Source organism: Mya arenaria, chromosome 6 (genome assembly GCF_026914265.1).
Source record: "Mya arenaria isolate MELC-2E11 chromosome 6, ASM2691426v1".
Lineage (NCBI taxonomy): Eukaryota > Metazoa > Mollusca > Bivalvia > Myida > Myidae > Mya > Mya arenaria.
This window is the reverse complement of record NC_069127.1, coordinates 13,766,365-13,786,857: the sequence shown is the minus strand read 5'-3', so window position 1 is coordinate 13,786,857 and position 20,493 is coordinate 13,766,365. Positions and strand designations below refer to the sequence as shown.

The window sequence follows — 20,493 nt, the reverse complement described above, 5'->3', positions numbered from 1 at the left end:
CTTTGTAAACAAATACATAATTTTCATGTTTTATTCACCCTTGACAAAAGGGATGAATTGTAGTTTCACTAACAGTCCACGGGCGTTTGGGCGTCGGCGTCCCAGGTTAATGTCCAATCAATAACATTAGAACCCTTTCCAATCAGGTGAGCAATATAGCTCCATCTTGGCCCTTTTGTTTTGATATAAGTATAACCTTGTCATGTAATAAAACGTTTGTTGACTAGGGAGACATAGAATATGATCTGATATTTACTTCACAACAGAAAAACAAGGACTTTATACCAGTGAATATCAAATCATATTCAATGGCTCCATTGTCCATAATTGTATAATTTTAAGTGTGTGTTATTATTTCGTACATCTATTTTAACCTGCATTCCAGAAAACTCGCTATGACAGGGAGCGAGGTATGTTGATGGCGAAGGTGAGCAAGCTTGAGTCTCTGTGTCGAGCCATGCAGGCAGAGAGACAGGCAAGAAAACTCCTAGAGACAGAACAAATGGGTGAGTACTGTCATCATATGGAGATGGGTATCAGGATGTTATTTGTGTTCATGTTCAAGGTTACAAGTTGTGAAAAAATAGATCATGAATGAGGACATAGATCAGTGTTCAAGGTGGCCTATTGTGAGCTTTTAAGTCAGCTTTGGGGCTACAGTTTTTGCTTAGATATTTAGTGCTTAGCTTGTGCTCTTTTACTTATTGCTAGAATTATGCATATGTGTGATGTAATTGTTCTGGCCCCGATACTGTAACGTGTTTCTGGACTTCTAGGATTAGGAAAAACTTATCGTCCACATCTGCAAGGCCCCGATATTAGATATTTTCTATACAGCATTGGCAATTTGTATTTAATCATTTTAAAACCCTGGCCTTGAGGTTAATATTAGCCTTTCAGTTTTGGTGGCCTTGCTTTTTAGATAGACTTTAATCATTTAAAGGACAACAATATTTGAAGGGTTAGGTTTTCAAATTAATGCTACTCTTTCTGCCATGGATTTCAGTTTGGTAGAATCATTGTAATTTGTATAATTGTATTAAAAAGGTATAATTTCAATGCTACTATTTGCCTTGTTAGCTTAAGTGACCCATATAAGAATGTGGGTTATATTTGTATTTACTCGTTTATTTTTGGTAACAAGTCATTTAAGGTCAAGATCACTTTATATACTTGGGATTCCACCTATGCACTTTGTCATGAGGTTAAGTTTATATGCTAGATATAAGACATACTTCAGGCTGTTGACATTGCAGGAAACAAACTCTAGCCAAGTATATCGGTTTTCCTGTTGGCAATCATTCTGATGTTCTTGTCCGCTTCTGACTAGACACACGTAGTTTGACTTGAAAACAGAATCATCAAAAGTAAAAAGCACATACACATGTACAATCTTTTCACATCAAATGCTTTTTATAATGAAATGGTGATTGAGTCCTTTCAAAGTTGCATGTCTAGATCAAATTACTTGCCATTTAGAGGATCTGTCATACTCAAATTTCTCAAAATCTTGTTTGTAGGCAAGTGTTTTTCTTTTGCATTACAATGTATGGGAATGTATTACTCTTAATTGAAGCTTCTCCTATTGCAGCTGATGAGATGTCAAAACTGGGTCTGAAACCTGAAGAAATGTCTGCCACAAATGATGCACCAGTAATGGAGACAGAGGGGGCAGAGATAGGGGGGTCAAGCTCACCGACAGAGGGGGCAGGGGACCTCTCAGTCAATAGTGATAACACCTCATGTATGTGTATGATATATTTGAATACATGTAGTGTTGTATTTATTTTGAGTTTGATCTTTACTACAGACAATAGAACTTTTAGCTTTTTAGCATCTACCTTCATAATGAAACATTGTGTTTGATTGCAATTAAGTGGAATCTATTGTGAACAATTTTGTGAAAGTTAAAAAGATTTAAATTTGAAACAGCATTCAAGATTGAAAATTTTTTGACGAAATATCCACATATTTATAATACAAGTAAGGCTTTATCTTTTAAATTGTGGGAGTTATCAAGTTATTATTCACAGTTGTTTATCAAATCTCCATGTTCCAGGTGCTTCAGAGCAGACTGGCACCACTGTGATCAAGCAGGAACCGCTTGCCCCTGATTCCAGCCAATCGGAGGCTTCCTCTGAAGGAAACGGCCAATCAGAAAATCAAAATCTTGAGGCCAACAGTCCCAGCCAATCGGAAGACAAACAGGCACCTGAACCCAGCCAATCAAATGAAGAATCTTGATTGACCCTGTTTTGACTTCAATCTGTGTGCTGGATATTTTACTAAAAGACTAGATCCATTTAAATAATAATTATTGAACAAAGATTGTGAAAAAGAACTTATCATTATTTTGGTAACATTCTAGTATGCAGTGTTTCTGTGACATTTGTCTGCATACTCATTTCTATACAATTTGCAGCAGCAACATAGTTGTTTAGCAATGTTTTCATGACAAAAATGATCATTTTTTCCCTTAATTCAAGTAAAATGGAAACACCGTGTTATTTTACAAATGAATTTTCAGAAAAATAATGACATGTCATATAATGTCATTTCATTAGAGTGAAAATATTTTTAATTCTAAAGCTGTATGGACAAGCTTAAAATCATGCAGGCTGGTAGGAAGGCTTTAATATATGAAATCAATTGTATTTTGATGGTCACAGATTAATAGTTTCACATATACTGATGTCTGGGCCGTATTAAGATAGTTGAATCAACTTATCTTGTGCTTTGCTTGTGTGTTGTTTATTTATTGCGAATAAATGTCCGACCTTGAGAATGGTAATGTTCGAACAAAAAACATATGCATGTTATCACCACAATGTAACATTATGCACATTGCCATGTCTGGTCAAGTACATATTGTACTTTAGTAAAACTTTTGATATTTGTCAAAAGAAATAAAGGTTTGTTTATGACAATGCTGTTCTTACTTTATTTTTAACCTTGTGTTAAAGTTTTGGTCTGTATATCTAGCATACAAAAATTACTAGTTTATGAAATTGATGGTCTGTTCCATTCGATGAATCACTAAACAGTTTTCTTCACTTGCAAGATAATGCATCAGGACCATATTTGACATTAGACTCTTCAATACCATGCTGCTAGTAGCAATGCTGCTCCATCAGCGCCAGATGGGGGCTAGTCATTTCTTACCCTAGTCATCTTGTACCCTATATTTTTTGGTCATCTTGTAAAACTCAAACATGAGATGCATATATACACTAAAAAATGAGTATATTGTTTATTAAAAACACATAGACATAATGAAATAAAGGTTACGAAATGACTCGGTCGGGTAGGAAATGACTAAAGTGTAAGGAGTGAACCGAAAACTGGAGGGTACAAAATAACCCTATACCTGCCAGTACCTAGGCCGATCCCCCAAGAGAAAACAGTAATCCTTTCGTCATGCGGTTGTGTATAAGAAAATTCTATTCGAGGTTTTGAGACCCGTGAAAACTGATTAGCATGTGCTTTCATTAGTTGACTGAAGTAACAATGGTCTGCGTAACGGACGACATACCTTTCGTACGTTCGATGCGCGTATCGTTCTTCCGGAGCAATATGCTGCCCAGCTTTAAACAAATGTCGACCAAAGGCGGTGTTTACGATCGGTTAAAGCCTGAAACTTGGTCTTTTGTAGGTACCTTGGAAAATAATTATTAGTTCATAAATAAGCCATACACAGACATGAGACCGTTCGTAAACGCGCTCATACATTGTTCGTGCATTTGTTCCGGGGCAGTGATTACGAACAGTCTCAAGTTTGAGGTCAGACTCAAGGCGCATTGTGGCAAAACTTCACTTCATTGTAACTTTCCTTCTATCTGAGCATTAAATGTAAAAATTGCTGAAATATATTACTATTGGAATGTTTGACTATTATGTACAATAATTTTCGTTAAAGAAATGGAATAAATATGATTTTTGTGTACCTTTATAAAATGATTTTCTGAGTCTAGACTAGGGCTTGAGAGTGTTCATAATCATGGCCCCTGACATTGGCGAGTAGAGGGTATTGACCGTGTGAAGTGTGCCATCGACGATAATGTGTAGGTGTGTAACCTTCACCCGGCGCTCCTTATGAGATAAACTTGCTGATAAAGAGAGAGATTTGGCCCAACGTACCCAATTGTGCAAAAATATAACTTGAGTATTGTTGTAAACAGCGATCTCTCGACCTTGACGCAAAATGAATTTGTAAACTTGACGCGCAGATTGGCGCATATCCAGCTGCTGATGCTGCAAGTTTTGCTTTTTTCTCTTCAAAGCAAGTGTCTTCAGACTGTCTTTGGCGAATACTGATTTCAGTGAATGTTTTTGATTCAGTATTCAGTATCATCGGAACGACCGATTCATCGACGTGAACCAACGACCGGACAGCGCGCTAACCAACAATCGGACAGCGACCGACAGTCGGACGGCGTGCCAACAGTCGGACAGCGTGCCAACAGTCGGACAGTGCGCTATCCAAAGGCCGGACAGTACGCCAACCAACAGTCGGACAGTGCGCTAACCAACGTTCGGACAGCTGGCTGTCCAGCCTCGCTAACCAACGGCCGGACAGGGCTGATCTCCGTATACAATATATCTAGAGCTTTACCAAAAAATCAGTATAATATATATATAAATCTGTCCTAAATAACATAGTTTAGGTCATGTGAGGAAAAGTTGAAACTTATAATCTATATGACTTATAACGTTGTATTTAGATGTATTCTTTTTTTCCTGCACTAAATTTGTTCATTCATTACGGGGACGGCTTCAGATTTTTTGCGTTAGAATTGGAGGGGGGTTAGACGTGCACTCCCTCCCCAACAGCTGAAAAAAACTATTAACCTACATGTGGTTAGCCAATGGGTTTCCGGGGAACAACCTGGGCTAATTGTATTCGGAAATGGTGTATTCTAGTGTATCTGATTAATAATATTACTCGAAGTTAACTTGAACGATATAATTATAAGGGAGGGGTTGGTGTGGTTGCGTCCCCACTTTATGCGCGTTAACATCATGCTTATGACATATGTATGACCATGTTAATGTTAATAACTATATTGCAATACATTACACTGTTTGTGAAGAAACTTCACAGTTTCACGACAATAATCATTCTATGTCTGTCTGTCTGTATGTGAGGTATATCGCTGTCAGGGGTGATATGTTGAGAATTTCAATGCTGAGATTCCTTGTGCTTGAATTGTTCCGTGCGTATAGCCATGTGGTGGCAGCGGTTATTGAACAAACTTCGCTTAGCCCTGAGTCATCATCTGCTATAATACGTATACAGTGCGATTCAGGTCAAGGCGAATGTATACAGTATCGAATATTGAAGTAAAACAATGGCTGAATGTCAACATAGAATACTTACTTAATCCTTCACATTATATTCTTAAAAAGCGTCGTTTTGCATGCACCGTAGGTGTATGTCGGCTGTTCAAATGTCTTTTTTTATTCGTATTTATTTCATCATTGGTTCATAAATCATGTGCAGCTGAATACGTGACGACCATCAGTGTCACCGTGATTCCGTGATTAACCAGTCTGTTGACGGCCTGCAGATTCACATGGAGTAACCGCAGACATTGCGTCAGCAGACCTATGCCTCTTTTATGATGTATTCCCAATGTTTGAGTGTAGACCTTGTGGTATTGTGGTTAGGTCAAACAGATCATTGTCATAGTAACCAAGTTTCATCTATATGTATATACAAAATGTACATCCAAGTATAAGCCAACCAACTCGCGGCATTTTGGGTACAAAATTACTCCTTTGGCGAATATCCCATCAACCGATGGGGGTAACCCCCCCCCCCCCCCCCTTTGGCTCCAGAATTTTGTTTAAGTCACACTTGGGGATGTGACGGGGTCAAGCCACAATGCAGCCATTATAGGGCGCGGGCAGACGTTTATAAACTCAACAACAGCAATAGCCAACCAATAACAAGTTTTCGGAGCAGCATCCAAAGCCACACTAACGCCGACGATGACACCAGCGCTATGGATCTTATCCCTCCCAAATATGGAACAGCACTTGCGTACGAAATTAAGGGTAACAGTTCTCTTCTCCATATACAGACGACGTAACATAACCATTCTGTGTCTAGTTTGCATATTTAGATATATTTTTTTCAAATTTAATAATGGAAGTTAGAAGACTTGAAGGTATTGTCGACGATAGCACATGCAAACGGGTAAACACGGGTGTCCTTACAAACTGGTGTACATGTACATTACGGTAAACGAAAAGAAAAGGTCACTATCAGTTTGTAAGATTTTATCTTGTCAAAATACATAAACAAAAGAATACAACAGCCAAAGTGTTCAAATAAAAACAATGCAACCATTTACATCAGAAATAAAACAAATAAAAAACACATCTTAAAAAGGCTTGCCTATCAGGTAAGGTACAAAAGCAATTTACTTGCTTTCCAAAATGCAAAAATATAAATGATAAGCATATTTAAGTGTTAATCAGTCATTTTAAACAATCTTTTCTAAGAATTGCATTCCTTGCTTTCTGAAAAAAAGAAACCAAACCTACATAAAAAATATATATAATTATGCTCATAGTAATGATCAATAATATGATATAATATCCATACAAGTATATATCGCATACTTATTATATGCACTCTAAAGCATGTTTGTTGCTGGTAGATTTGAGTATAATTATATATAAATGAGAACTACGATATCTCAGGTCACATCCATATATCCTATAACAGTCAGAGTCTATCTAGGAGTAAGGAACCATTCTCAAACTAGGAGATGAGAACCATCCTTCACAAAATATAGCACTATTGTGTATAAATGTACAAAAATCAGCAAAATAAAAAGATGCAGAAAAGAAAATGACAACAACTACACGAAATGTACTTCACTTCAGAAAAAACAAACACCAACTTTTCTTACAATCAATTGTTATACATGTATTTAGAATCGATTACACCAATCAATCAAGCATACGACTTGAAATGATTACCAAGCTTAAAAAGGACAATATTTATAAAGGTATACAATACAATTCTATACACAAGCTCAAAATTCAAAATGTGGATTGGAAGATCAAAATATCAGCACATTTATTTCAGTAAAAAACATATATAGCAAAAGTAGTCAATAAAACATACCACTCATAACATAACAGAGTTAAAGGGACTCCTTCACAGATATATATTGCCAACATTTTTGCTTACATGTGTTCAGATGGAGTTATTTTACTTCCTTTTATCATGAACATATATTTATATGTCTTTGCTCTTATGCACAAACACCAAACAGCAACTGGCAGATATGATATAGAAAAGATTAGAAAATCCTGGACATTCATTTTTCAAAAGTGTTACTAATGATTTTCCGCAAAATAAAGCATGTCTGTCATATTTGTTTTAAATAATTGTTAACAGAAAATTGTTTTATCATTGTAACAATCAGTTGGTTGACATTTCACATGATTTGTAGTGTGTGACCCTATACAATGTGAATGAGTGCCTTTGAGAGTACTGGTTAGCTTACATGTTTGAATAAGCATACAAAGAGGGTTGCATCATTTTCTGCATGATATAAATTAGATACATCTCATTATATGAGAGTGTCTGAACCTCATTATATGAGAATATCACTATGTTTATATGCCATATCTGCTGTATAGCGGTACAGACTGTATCATTTGTAATCATAGTACTTCTTTTAAATAATGAGGTACAGGCTGTATCTCTTATACACATAGTGATACTTCCAAATAATCATGATTTTCACATACAATTATAGTTCAATATATAGCTCAGAGAAAATCAATTCCAGGAGGAAACACAAAACAGTCTTAGCATATAAGTAACTATGATGGTCAAAACGTTAGACATTTTTTTCTTTGCTTGCATTATTTCTGTACTATGAATGTTAAAAGAAAAAAAACATTCAAACATGTATAAGACAAATTACCAATTTATGCCATTCGAATCAAATTGCAGGATTTAGTGCTTTGAAATTCTAAAATCCATGGAAATAATATCCAGCTGGTTGCTATAAGTACATGAGATTGTCACAGTATTTCCTTTACTAAGTCTCTTGTACAAAATATCCACACCTACACATTGGAAGCTGCCAAACAGGGCCTAGTGGTATCATAGTACAGCCAGAAATTTCATGGTACACCTGATCCAATGTGATTATCTAGTGTAGTTCTGTAAACATACTAACACTTAAAATTCCAGGACTGGTATTCATTAAACATCTCAGTTATTCCCAAAGGTGATTTCCTCAATTTTTCAGTCAAATTTAAAGATGTGTAAAAGTATTTTTAGCTTTGAAGTATGTATATTACATAAAACAATCAAGAACATAAAGCATTTAAGACTAAGTTACTGTATCATATGACCAGTAAAGGACCCAACTTTAAGTAGAAATTTACTTCAGTTAGGAAATGACTATAAAGATGTTTATGTAAAACCCCAGATACTTAAATGGCCAGATTTAAAGCCTCATACAGAAATAATAAACCTTAAACCAGGAAAGAAACAGCTTGAGTCACAAGGAACATTTTTAAAAGTCACTTACAAATTAATTATCAAGTGAACAAATAACATTATAAAACGTATAACCATATAATCAAGCAATTCCTAATTGAATCATTTTCTCTTGTGTGGTACAAGTGTACAAGCATAAAATGTATTTTTAATTTACAAATGGGACCTTATAAGTAATAGATATTTCAAATAAAAAATGTCCAATCTTTACAGTGATTACAAATTAAATTGAAATTATGCAATATCATACAAACATAATGTACATGTCTTTCAAAATCGATGATGCACCAACATTTTCCCTACAAATTCTAGACTAGAACAATACACAGCTAAGAAAAAGGAATCATATGCATATATGTGAAACAAATCACTGTGCAATAAACAAGATCAAATAAAGTCACAAAGGCTGCTCCAGAACTGATACTGCATATATGCCCTATATATTTGCAGAGTTTTGCAGGAAAGTTTTATCTGTTCAATGCCATATAGACATCTTAACAGAGAAGGTTTCGTTCAGTGGCCGTATGAAATGGTAGTCGTAGGCCTTGCAATAAGGACATGGTATCATTCGACTGTACTCGCTGAAGTACTGCAGGCCGCTGAACACGTCAACCACGGCACGATGACAGTGCTTGCATGTGAGTCGTTTCTGGCAGCAAGGCATAGCTGCAAAGATGTCGTACGAATACATTGAGCCCAGAAGTAAGGAACTTCCATCCCATTTGCACTTGCACGCAGCGCAACTTATGTCGTTCGCTCCTTCAAGGCACAAGACACACACTGCATTTATGTACTGAAGGCGACCTTCAGAAATAACTTGCAGAGCCTGATTGTCATAGGCTTGTGGTGAAAGAAACAATGTTCCATCAATCAGCGGGTACTTTTCAAATATACAAAGCTCATTTTTGCAAAGAACACAGTTCAAAGATGAAACTTTGTAGTTGCCAAGGTGATTGAGTACAAACATGTGGACATCATCCGACCCTGGCGTGACATCATCTTCCATTTTGATGTGGTACGGATTCTGCTTGTGTTTAGGTAGTATGTTGAAGGCTGACAGATCCATGCGTCTCCTGAACAAGTTGTTCATGACCATTCCTGAAGTTGGACTTGACCCTGGGCTTGGGACTGTGTCAAACTCGAATCTTTGCTTCACAGTTGACCCGGACGATTGCGGGGATTGAGGCACTGGGGAGCTGGAGCTGGAAGTCATCGATGAGGCAGAGTTAGGAGGACTACTTCCTGTGCTAGATATACTGTTGGCTCGTATACGGTCATCACTTTTGCGTTCAGAGTGCTTGTTCAGAATGATAATACTGGGTGAAGCTTTTCTTATATGTATTTGCATGCCATTTCTCTGTCCAACAGCAACTGTTTGTGGAACTGCATTACCATTGGTATCACTTTGGTCAGCTTTTTGAGAGTTGACTTTAGCAGCATTTAGATTTGCATTAGTGTTGTTATTTCCTGAGGGCCTTCTCTCTCTAGTTGCAGCAACAACAGCATGATTGTTGTGCACAGCATTGTTGAGAGCTGGTTTTGATGGCTCGATTTTCTTCTTTGGTTTCTTTTTCAAAGCGTTATCAACTCGCACTGGACGAATGTAGTCCAAATCCTTTCGTAGATGCCCCTTGCCACAGGAACAATCGCATGCTTTGAAAGCCAAATCATACCCTTTCTTGGTCCACAGGTTTTGCAGACGCTGTTTTTCACTCCAGCTGCGTGCACGACCGCACGAGCGCAGATACGCCAGCACGGACTCTTCCCAACTGTCGAAACAACTTTTGTGCATCCAATTTCCGACAACACAGAGCTCATTATTACACGCAACTCGAACTGCATCTCCAACATCTTCGGTGTCAATCAGCTCCTCCTTGAGAGGGCAGCTCCCAGGCATGCAACATGGTTGCATTCTTTGACCATTCTGCGGATTGCCTCCATTGTTGTTGTTTACGTTGACGGCGTGGCCATTTTGCACGTTGTTGTTTGTGTCCGCTCGTATGCCATTATTACGAGCATGTTTCGCGTGTTTTTGGTGTGGCATTGTAGATCAATGTTGCTTCTATCCTTGCACACTATTGAAAATGAATGTCACAGCGAATTACACCGTAAATTTCCTTTAAAAAGTGTGTTCATGTGTTGACAATCCCGGCGAATTTTCCAATTTTATCGTCCTAGCCGAGCTCTTCAATTGCTTCATATGTCGCGCTTTCTGATTGGGCAGTTTCTAGGTAAGTGTCGTAATGAGAAATTTGATTGGACGGCCTTGGCCGTGACCTTGTGTCAAATTTTATTATGATAATGTGAGCTAGCTTGTTTACTACAAAACGTTAAATAGGTCAGGAATCTGTGATCTGATATTAACTGGTTTAATAGCAAGTTAAAGATCCATATAGGACTAGCTGGGACTATTTTCAGCTATTCAATTCAATATTGACGTAACTGTCTCGAACAGCAATGCTTTATGCCATTTTAAAATCAATTTATTAAAATGAAAAGAGCACACTACCCAATTCACATACAGTACAGTATACAGTATACGACATTTATACCGCTAAATTGGTGATATAATTTACATACTGTTACAGTACAATATTTATTGATGCGGACATTACTGTACTCATAATATGAATAGACGACAATTCTAGAGTTATTCTGCACATACTGACACAATTAATAATTATGTTCATAAATAGCCAGAGGCGGTGCTGGGATTTGAAGGTTGAGTGAGGGTGTACATGGGTTCGTGGCATCCCATGTACACCCTCCCCCCCAAAAAAAACAAGAATACACGATTAAAACGAGTAAACAAAGCAACGCAAATACGGGCTGTTTTCAGTCGAAAATGGTACATGTTCGATATCCGAACTGTATTGACCGTGATGAAAAGCACCACCGCCATCTAACTCCGCTAGTGATAGTTCAGTGTTTTGCATGGAATGTATATCATCATCAACCAATTTAATAAGCCAATTTTACACTGCTATCCAAAACGCCCATCAGTCTCCTCTTTCTACCTTAAATCATTTAATAATGAATAATATCGATGGCATCATTTAAAAATGCCGGACTTACATTTTTTTACTTTTTCAGGAGATACAAAAAACAATATAAAATGTCATATACAATGACATGTATGTTCGGGGTTTTCTGCAACTTCTTCTGACCAGTAAACTCAATTTCTATTGGCTGTTAAGTCCGGTGTTTTCAGAAAAGGCGGCAAACTAAAATAATTATGTTAATAAAAAGATGAAAACCCCGAATGTAGGTTCGGCTTTTTTAAATGGTGCCATCGATATGTTTAAATCCATGTTTGAACCAATGGGCCGTATGATAACAGATTTTATAAAAGAAAGATATTTGACTTTTAAATTCCAAGATTTTGATCGACTTTAAACGTGCTGTACTAGTTGGCTGAAACGCCAATAATTTGTCCGTTTACAGTAAAGTTGAAACAAAACATGTAGTTTGATTTTGTGACGTAGGCGACATATACTTCCCACGGTAAACATCCGACGTTGGTCCGACGTCGCTCGACGTGGGTATCTGTGGCCATGACGTGGACAGCTGAAATCACACGTGGAAATCCCGACGTGGAAACTCTGACGTCCGTGCGACGTGAATAAACGATGTCGTCTCGTCTGTGAGTTTATCTGACATATATGATTTCAATAAAAATTGAATCGCACTTAATACCGACAAGTGAATCCAGGGGGAGAGCATTCGCCCCCCCCCCCCCATCCCCGCTTAGAATCATTCAAGTCTATTTATTCAATGAAGGAGAAAAACAGTATCACAATACGCCAAAAAATTCACCATTTCGGACTATTGATTGTTAAACATTTCGTGGGGGAGTGTGAGCACACCCCACCCCCACCCCCTGGTAAAAAAATTAACCAAATAAATCAGTTGGTTCTGTGGAAGTGGTGCAAGTAAAAGCTACCAGACAATGCTGCATATAATACAACTTAGAACTATTAAACCACTTCCATTATAACAAAACTATTCTTTTGTCACAATTCTCACCAAATGATACAAAAAAAAAATCTTAATAATTTTATAATTATATTAAACACTTTATGAGTGCGTTTGAACCGATATGAAAATGTATAGGTCCAATATCTGACCGATATATTATTAATTATTAGATAGATATAGAAAACGATATAGGACCGATCGATATATTTACGGTTGGTGAAATATTTCTTGTTGGTCATATGCATTACCTCCCTTGATTTTAATTAAGTTTTTTTTTTGTTCATTTGTTTGAATTTCCAATTTTACATATCTCGAGTGTGATCAAATCAGTAATTTATGAAAACAAATATTAACATTGAATATAAGTTGATTTTAAAATATTTTAATTTAAATACGTTTATTTATAATCACCCCGACATGTGGTACCAGTAGCCCCACTGTGCAAGCTAGCGCTCGGCATCTAAAGGGTAGTACTGGGAAATTGGTGTACTCAGTACTGTTTGAACCCAGAAGAGTTGTAGCCAGTGTATCGTATCGATGCCTTCCGCCGAGCACGTTAAATAACCAAGAAGTCTCTTCGCAAAGAACCAGGTTTTGCACCCGGATCTTGTTTCTCACTCTGTTCCTTCAAGTCTTCCAATGTCTGGATTTGACTGAGAACTGCCCTCACTTCTATCTCATGTCACTTTTGGCATTTACACACAATTTAAGTCGTGATGGTGCAACAGCGGGGCCAAGCCATTATGCAGCCAATGGGCTCAGGAAGACCATGATAAATTCAAACAAACAAACAAACAAACGTTAAATTATAATAAACTTAGTTTTTAACGCCCGTACCTGAGCCGTTCGCACAGCGCGCCAAGTTCACTGTCGTAACAGTGACATTGCAAATAAGAGAAAAAAGTAGATCTAAAAATAAAAGTTGTGGAAATTGATGTATGTCAATAATAGTTGTAATTGAACGTTGGGTTTTGACGTCAAACCACTTTGCAAAATCCGAAGTCAAACCCAGGTCGGAGTCCGACGTCGACGCGACGTCAACTATTCGCTGGGTAAAACAGTGCTGAAAGAAGCAATCGGGTATTTGCGGCGCTGCTAAGATTACACAATAAAAATGCTAAATTCATCTTGTTGTAAAACTGAGTTTTAAAACTACTAGGATCGAAGTCTGATTATTTGTCATCATGCTTTCTTCTCAAAAAATGAAAATCTATGAATTTAAATACCCACGAAATTGTCTTATTTCAAAAAAACACGAAATTCCAAGCCCACGAATATGAATATTTTCACCGTATTTATATATTTGCTAACATCACTAAAAACGAACATACTTTTATTGTTAGTCTTTATAAAATAAGTATTCAGACAGTTAAGGGAGTAGCATTATATTAGTAATTATATTGCCACTTTCCTTAAGTTTGAACCAGTATTTTACAATACGTACATATCTATTTACATACAATGGGTATCTACCCAATTCACCGTAAACAACAACATTTGAAGACGATTGTCTGACGCCTAGTACGGCTTTGCAAAATTTTAAATGTATCTTTTCTAGCTGTGTAGACTTCGTAAATCCCCAAATTCCACACCCGTATGTAATTATAGATGAAACAAAGGCATCGAATAATTGCAAAGCTACCCTAGGTTTACATTCATACTTTTTAAGATTTGACAGCAATGTGTTTACTGCTTTTAAACCTTTACCAGATAATGTTTGGGTATTAAGGCTAAAATTGCCAGTATAATTTAAAGTTACTCCTAGATAGTTAAAATCATTTACAATGTCAACATCTTCGTTTGCATACAACCATTTTTCATTACGTTTTGTGCCACCTCTTTTGCGAAAAATTACAATTTTAGTTTTAGCAATATTGACCTCTAAGTCCCAGGTATTACAATAACTGTATAAACGGTCTAACGACAATTGTAAGTCTTCCGGGGTTTCACCAAGAACAACCATATCATCAGCAAATAACAATAAAATCAAAGAAATATCACGTAAAGCTAAACCACAATCGTTTCTATTTTGTAAATACAATTCTAAGTCTTCCACAAATAATGAAAACATAATCGGGGAAAGTATCTCTCCTTGCCTTAAGCCTACTGCTATATTAAAAAAGTCTGAATAGCTATTACAGTGTTTTACACAGGACTTTGGAAATTGGATTTATACAACTTTAACCATAGCGCACTGAGATATATAGAAACAACACAACGTTTCATATCAATGAAACAGCAATACAACCGTTTATTTAAGTTAACGTATTTTTGCACAATTGACTGAAGAATAAACACTGCATCGACTGTAGACCTGCCTCTTCTAAAACCAAACTGTGTATCAGAAATTACATTATTTTCTTCACACCATTTAGTTATTCGCTGATTTTAAGTACACATGTAAAAAGTTTTGCAAAATTGCTTAACAATGTTATACCTCTATAATTTTTAACATCCGATTTATCACCTTTCTTATGTAATTGTACGATTATACCCTTAGTCCAGGCGACTGGAAATTTCCCAGAGTTTAAAATAATATTAAAAATTTCTGTAATATATCCTCCCAATATGTCACATGCTTCTATAAAATACTCATTTAGCAATTTATCTTCTCCAGGTTATTTATTTTTCTTAAGTAATTTTATAGCTTTACAAACCTCATCGTATGTTATTTGGTGATCAAGGTCACCGAAAACAGTACTAAAATCATTGAAATCATGGTTGTTATTAAAACTTTCAGCCTCCTCATTTATTTCATGGGTAATATCCGCAAACATCTGCTCGAAATGATTTTTAAATCTTCCAAGGGTACATTTACATTCGTATTACTTGACTTTTGTGAATGGAAATATCTCCAAAAATCTTTAAGTTTATTACGTTTATCAAAGCGCTGATAGCGCTGCATGAACAGGGTTTTAACGGGTTTTCATTATTGTGATTCACGATCATGTGTGTATTAATAAGGTGCTGATATGTAGCACAGTGAATCTAAGAGTCCACGTGTAAAACAACCACAGGGGCCGCCCCAGGTTTATTGAAGCATGATGGTAAATGACAAATTAATTTTTTATTGACAATAAAGTTAATGTCGCTGTGTAACCAGGGAAACCAGGATGGATAATGTAACCAATCCCAGCATAAGACTCCATCCTATGGTGTTACAATATGAGTTTGGCTTGCCAAGGATTTATTAACCAGAGAAATAAAATAGAAATTGGTTGATCATCCAGGGTGAATTTAAAAGATACACTAAAAACGTTTCTGGTTGGTAATTAGGTGTTGGCATAAACAAAGACTATACCAATTATCAAATTGAAAACGATCCTTTCCAGGGCCACTGTTAAAATTTTAAATAGTATTTTAAAATGATATATTAGTATACATTATTTACATAAAAAATGGATTCTCACCCGGGAGGAACGATAAATAGATAATATGTAACGGCTGGTGAATTATTGAAACAGTATTGAAACAAACTCCACGAAGCCTTCATCCCCGCAAATGTTTGGGGTTTAATAATATAAAATGAAAATATAAAAAAGGGTGAATGCATATGCTATTCCCAACCAAGAAAATGAAATATATACTATATTCACAAAACAACTTCGAAAATACAACAGATTAAGAGAAATAGTTTCTTTATTAAAATGATCAAAATTAAAATAATTGCTTTCAAACAATTGTAAATGAAACACCTAAAAAAGTTATTAAATCCGTGATATTTTCTCATATTTATACCAAACCAGCAAAAAAAATCAATGAAATGTCATTTTCAAAACAAAATGCACAAACATCCGTCTATACGTACACTTTAAAAGTATATAAAATAAATTAAACAAAATAAGTATTGAAAATAATTTCAAAACTTATTATTTTTTCCTACTTTGTCTATATGGTCAGCAACTCTCTTCTATTTCTATATCGTCAGCTAACTCGTCAGCACTTTGGTACGTGCCTGCCAAAATGGCGTGCGTTTGTTATTCCCACGTGGGCTATCACGTGATGTTTTAAGCGGGGAAACTGTGCGCTGGGGATGAGATCATTATGTCACGTGATGGAATGATGCGCTCTGAGTGGATAGTAATTCTTTGTTTACGTTTCGATGTTCATTCATTTTGGGGCGCAGGGATACTACTTTAATATTATCTTTTCTAAGTTCAACAAATTAAAAGAAGAAAATATATATTGCGTTATGATTGCTTCTTGCTTTGTCAAATCTAGCTCGGTTATTGGAAACATAGCTTGCAATTTATATAGTCCGCACTTTCTCAAACTACATTTTTGGTGGTAAATAGGCAGACAACATTTTTACTATTAATAGGCATTTTGATGTTGTGAGTGTCGAGTTTGTGGCTACACTGAACAGGGTTAAAAACAACCCTGTTTAACTGTTCAATAAAACTAACGGCGGGGCGGTTTAACTTTCTCGCCAAAATAACAAGTGACTACATAAAGAGCAGAGCTAGTTGGTCAACTAAGTGCGAACACCAAATAAGTTCGCTCCATTTTCTGTAGATCGCCAACATGAACTTTCACGTATACTTTAATACGTGTAAACTGTAATTCAAAAGGAATCACGTTCTGTGCGGTTTAAATAATATTATTGAAAATGCGAAGGGACTTTTGGGTGGCAGTGTACTTTGTACTGTATCCGTGATACTATGCTGATATAACAAAACTATTTTTTGCACGAGTTCACGAATTGGAAAACTCAACACAACCCAGGGGTAATAATTTTTACAGCAGATGACAGACATCTAGATACCATCAACTTCAAACGCTGCTGCATAAAAGTGAAAGTTGGTAGATACCCGATACATATATAAATAGATACGTACGTATATAAATATGCTGGTTTAAACTTTAAAAACGTGATAATATAGTTATGCAATCGGCCACAGACAGATGCTATGTTAGATATTGATATTGATAATGATAAAACAAACTGGTTAAGTAATGTTATAACCATCTCGCATGATATGAGTTCTATTGTGTATGGTTCCCATACTGACAGAAACCATTCTTTTTGTATTTTTAAACAATGTCTTATTGACGAATATCTACAACAATGGCAAGGAAGCCCCAAGTAGCCCCACTGTGCAAGCTAGCGCTCGGCATCTAAAGGGTAGTACTGGGAAATTGGTGTACTCAGTACTGTTTGAACCCAGAAGAGTTGTAGCCAGTGTATCGTATCGATGCCTTCCGCCGAGCACGTTAAATAACCAAGAAGTCTCTTCGCAAAGAACCAGGTTTTGCACCCGGATCTTGTTTCTCACTCTGTTCCTTCAAGTCTTCCAATGTCTGGATTTGACTGAGAACTGCCCTCACTTCTATCTCATGTCACTTTTGGCATTTACACACAATTTAAGTCGTGATGGTGCAACAGCGGGGCCAAGCCATTATGCAGCCAATGGGCTCAGGAAGACCATGATAAATTCAAACAAACAAACAAACAAACGTTAAATTATAATAAACTTAGTTTTTAACGCCCGTACCTGAGCCGTTCGCACAGCGCGCCAAGTTCACTGTCGTAACAGTGACATTGCAAATAAGAGAAAAAAGTAGATCTAAAAATAAAAGTTGTGGAAATTGATGTATGTCAATAATAGTTGTAATTGAACGTTGGGTTTTGACGTCAAACCACTTTGCAAAATCCGAAGTCAAACCCAGGTCGGAGTCCGACGTCGACGCGACGTCAACTATTCGCTGGGTAAAACAGTGCTGAAAGAAGCAATCGGGTATTTGCGGCGCTGCTAAGATTACACAATAAAAATGCTAAATTCATCTTGTTGTAAAACTGAGTTTTAAAACTACTAGGATCGAAGTCTGATTATTTGTCATCATGCTTTCTTCTCAAAAAATGAAAATCTATGAATTTAAATACCCACGAAATTGTCTTATTTCAAAAAAACACGAAATTCCAAGCCCACGAATATGAATATTTTCACCGTATTTATATATTTGCTAACATCACTAAAAACGAACATACTTTTATTGTTAGTCTTTATAAAATAAGTATTCAGACAGTTAAGGGAGTAGCATTATATTAGTAATTATATAAATGGTTCCCATACTGACAGAAACCATTCTTTTTGTATTTTTAAACAATGTCTTATTGACGAATATCTACAACAATGGCAAGGAAATTTTCAATGAAAATTGTTTTTTAACTATCATCTATATATAATTATCACGGTTTGATTTCATTTTGGCGAACTACAGAACATGGAGCGAGCGCATAGCAAATTCGTATAGAGATCTTAAAATTTCATTTCAATTTGAATACGATATGTGAAATTTAATAATCAGTATATTCCAATGACTGACACATCGTAACTGTGTATTTAATAAGTTGCATTAACCGCCTGTAAAGGGACATGACTCTAGCCGCGGGATCTAGATTGGCCCCCCCCCCCAAAAAAAAAAAACCCGTCTAAGTTTTCTTTTAATTTCTAAACGTGAGAAAAACGTAATAAAATACGCTCCAAATGCCCCATTACGGACTATATATTGTTAAAATTTCCTGCCAACACTTGCAACCAAATATATTTCGGTTTTGAGGGTTCTGAGGGAGGGGCATGAGTCAAAGGGTTACGGCGCCCCCAAGTCGGCCAGCACCCTCTAACGTCGAAGTCTTGATTTGCCCCTGCATCGGTTATCAGTCTGTTTGTTGGGGATCTTGACCTTGTGATACTTGGTCCAGTTAATATATTTCGAAAAAACACAATTATACATTTACGTTTAACTTGATGATACATGTCTTAAAAAAGGTTGTGTTTTTTTTCATGATGTCCCTATGTCCATAAATAATCAGGAAGGGATTTAGGATCTGCCGTTAAAAAGAAACCTTGAATAATTTTAGAGGGAGCGCCCGCCGCCACCGCCCAGTCTTAAGCCGCTCGTTATAATGCAGCCAGTGTGACACTAGCGGATCCGGGCCAGATATGTGTGTCTATATCGGTGTTTATGTCATTAAATAATTGGAGATCCCACACCTCCTCCGCTTTTAGAATTAATATTAGTTATTGAACTAGGTGGAGTAGCAGATGCAGCCACAGTGGCTTGATGACAAAGGCTCATTAAAGTCACAAATAATAATTCCAACTAGTCAAAATTATATTTTATGCATACTTGAACATGTATATCATCAATATAATACACTGCCATAAACATAAAATGAGATTTGACAAAATTCAAAAATACCCTATACTGTAAGGCCAAAAAAAATACCTGTGTTTCCGGTAACCCGACCGACCCTATTTTTTCCTCGCCGACCCGAATCTTTTTTTAGGCATAAAAGTAAAAAATCAAAAATTAAATATATCGTCGGTAATTTCGTTGTTTGTCTGTCTATGTTTCCGGAGAATAAACTTTCATTCCTATAAAGTGCGCGGTGTTATTTATCCATGTCCAAAATAGAACATACTTTTTTACATTAGGCTTTGCGTATATCATGCAGACTTCTTACGATTTGGCTTTGCGAATTCATGCAGGCTTAACTGCGAGGTTCACATAAATTTATTCGCAATTATCAATGGTTATTTATTTCGCCTAATTTAAGTCCCATCAACTGAAATCCAAACAAAAACCTGCGAAAGTTTTAACAACACATTTATAGGAATGTGACGGCTGCAGATCAAACGGTACAATTTGTGACGTCACGAGCACGAGCGGTAATAAGATCAAAGGCGCGTGGATATGGTTTGTATTTAAATCGGTCGGTCGGATACCGTATGATACCACTTGATTGCCAGGATTTCGTCTAGGCTGGTAAGAAAATACCATACGATCGAAAAAATATAAAAATCAATAATCGTCGTCTGGAAATCTTAAAACAATGACCGAAATGTTTGAATTCACTACGAATATGAATGAAACTTTGATTTACGAGAATATTGATATATTATAAATAATAAAATAAGATACATAAAAAAATCCATATCCGCGTTTACTTGTTTTGTTATTAACCTACCTCCACATAA

The 20,493-nt window shown here is 36.3% G+C and overlaps 2 protein-coding genes across 2 annotated transcripts in view; one reads left to right on the top strand and one right to left on the bottom strand.

Annotated features, from left to right (window-relative positions):
- Positions 1-2,927, top strand: part of LOC128239036 (alpha-taxilin-like) — a 32,345-nt gene extending 29,418 nt beyond the window's left edge. Inside the window, exons 12-14 of the mRNA XM_052955463.1 lie at positions 386-506; positions 1,592-1,744; positions 2,060-2,927. Of these exons, the coding sequence (XP_052811423.1) occupies positions 386-506; positions 1,592-1,744; positions 2,060-2,244 (459 nt within the window). The 3' untranslated portion in view covers positions 2,245-2,927. The remainder of the gene's footprint in view (positions 1-385; positions 507-1,591; positions 1,745-2,059) is intronic.
- A 3,340-nt stretch (positions 2,928-6,267) lies between these two features.
- Positions 6,268-10,717, bottom strand: LOC128238571 (headcase protein homolog). The gene has a single exon (XM_052954627.1). The coding sequence runs from the start codon at positions 10,575-10,577 to the stop codon at positions 9,009-9,011; it is 1,569 nt and encodes a 522-aa protein (XP_052810587.1). The 5' UTR covers positions 10,578-10,717; the 3' UTR covers positions 6,268-9,008.
- Between the last annotated feature and the right edge of the window lie 9,776 nt (positions 10,718-20,493).

What these genes read in the sequence shown, in the direction of transcription:
- LOC128238571 (XM_052954627.1), bottom strand. Translation starts at nt 10,577, where the DNA reads ATGCCACACCAAAAACACGCGAAACATGCTCGTAATAATGGCATACGA.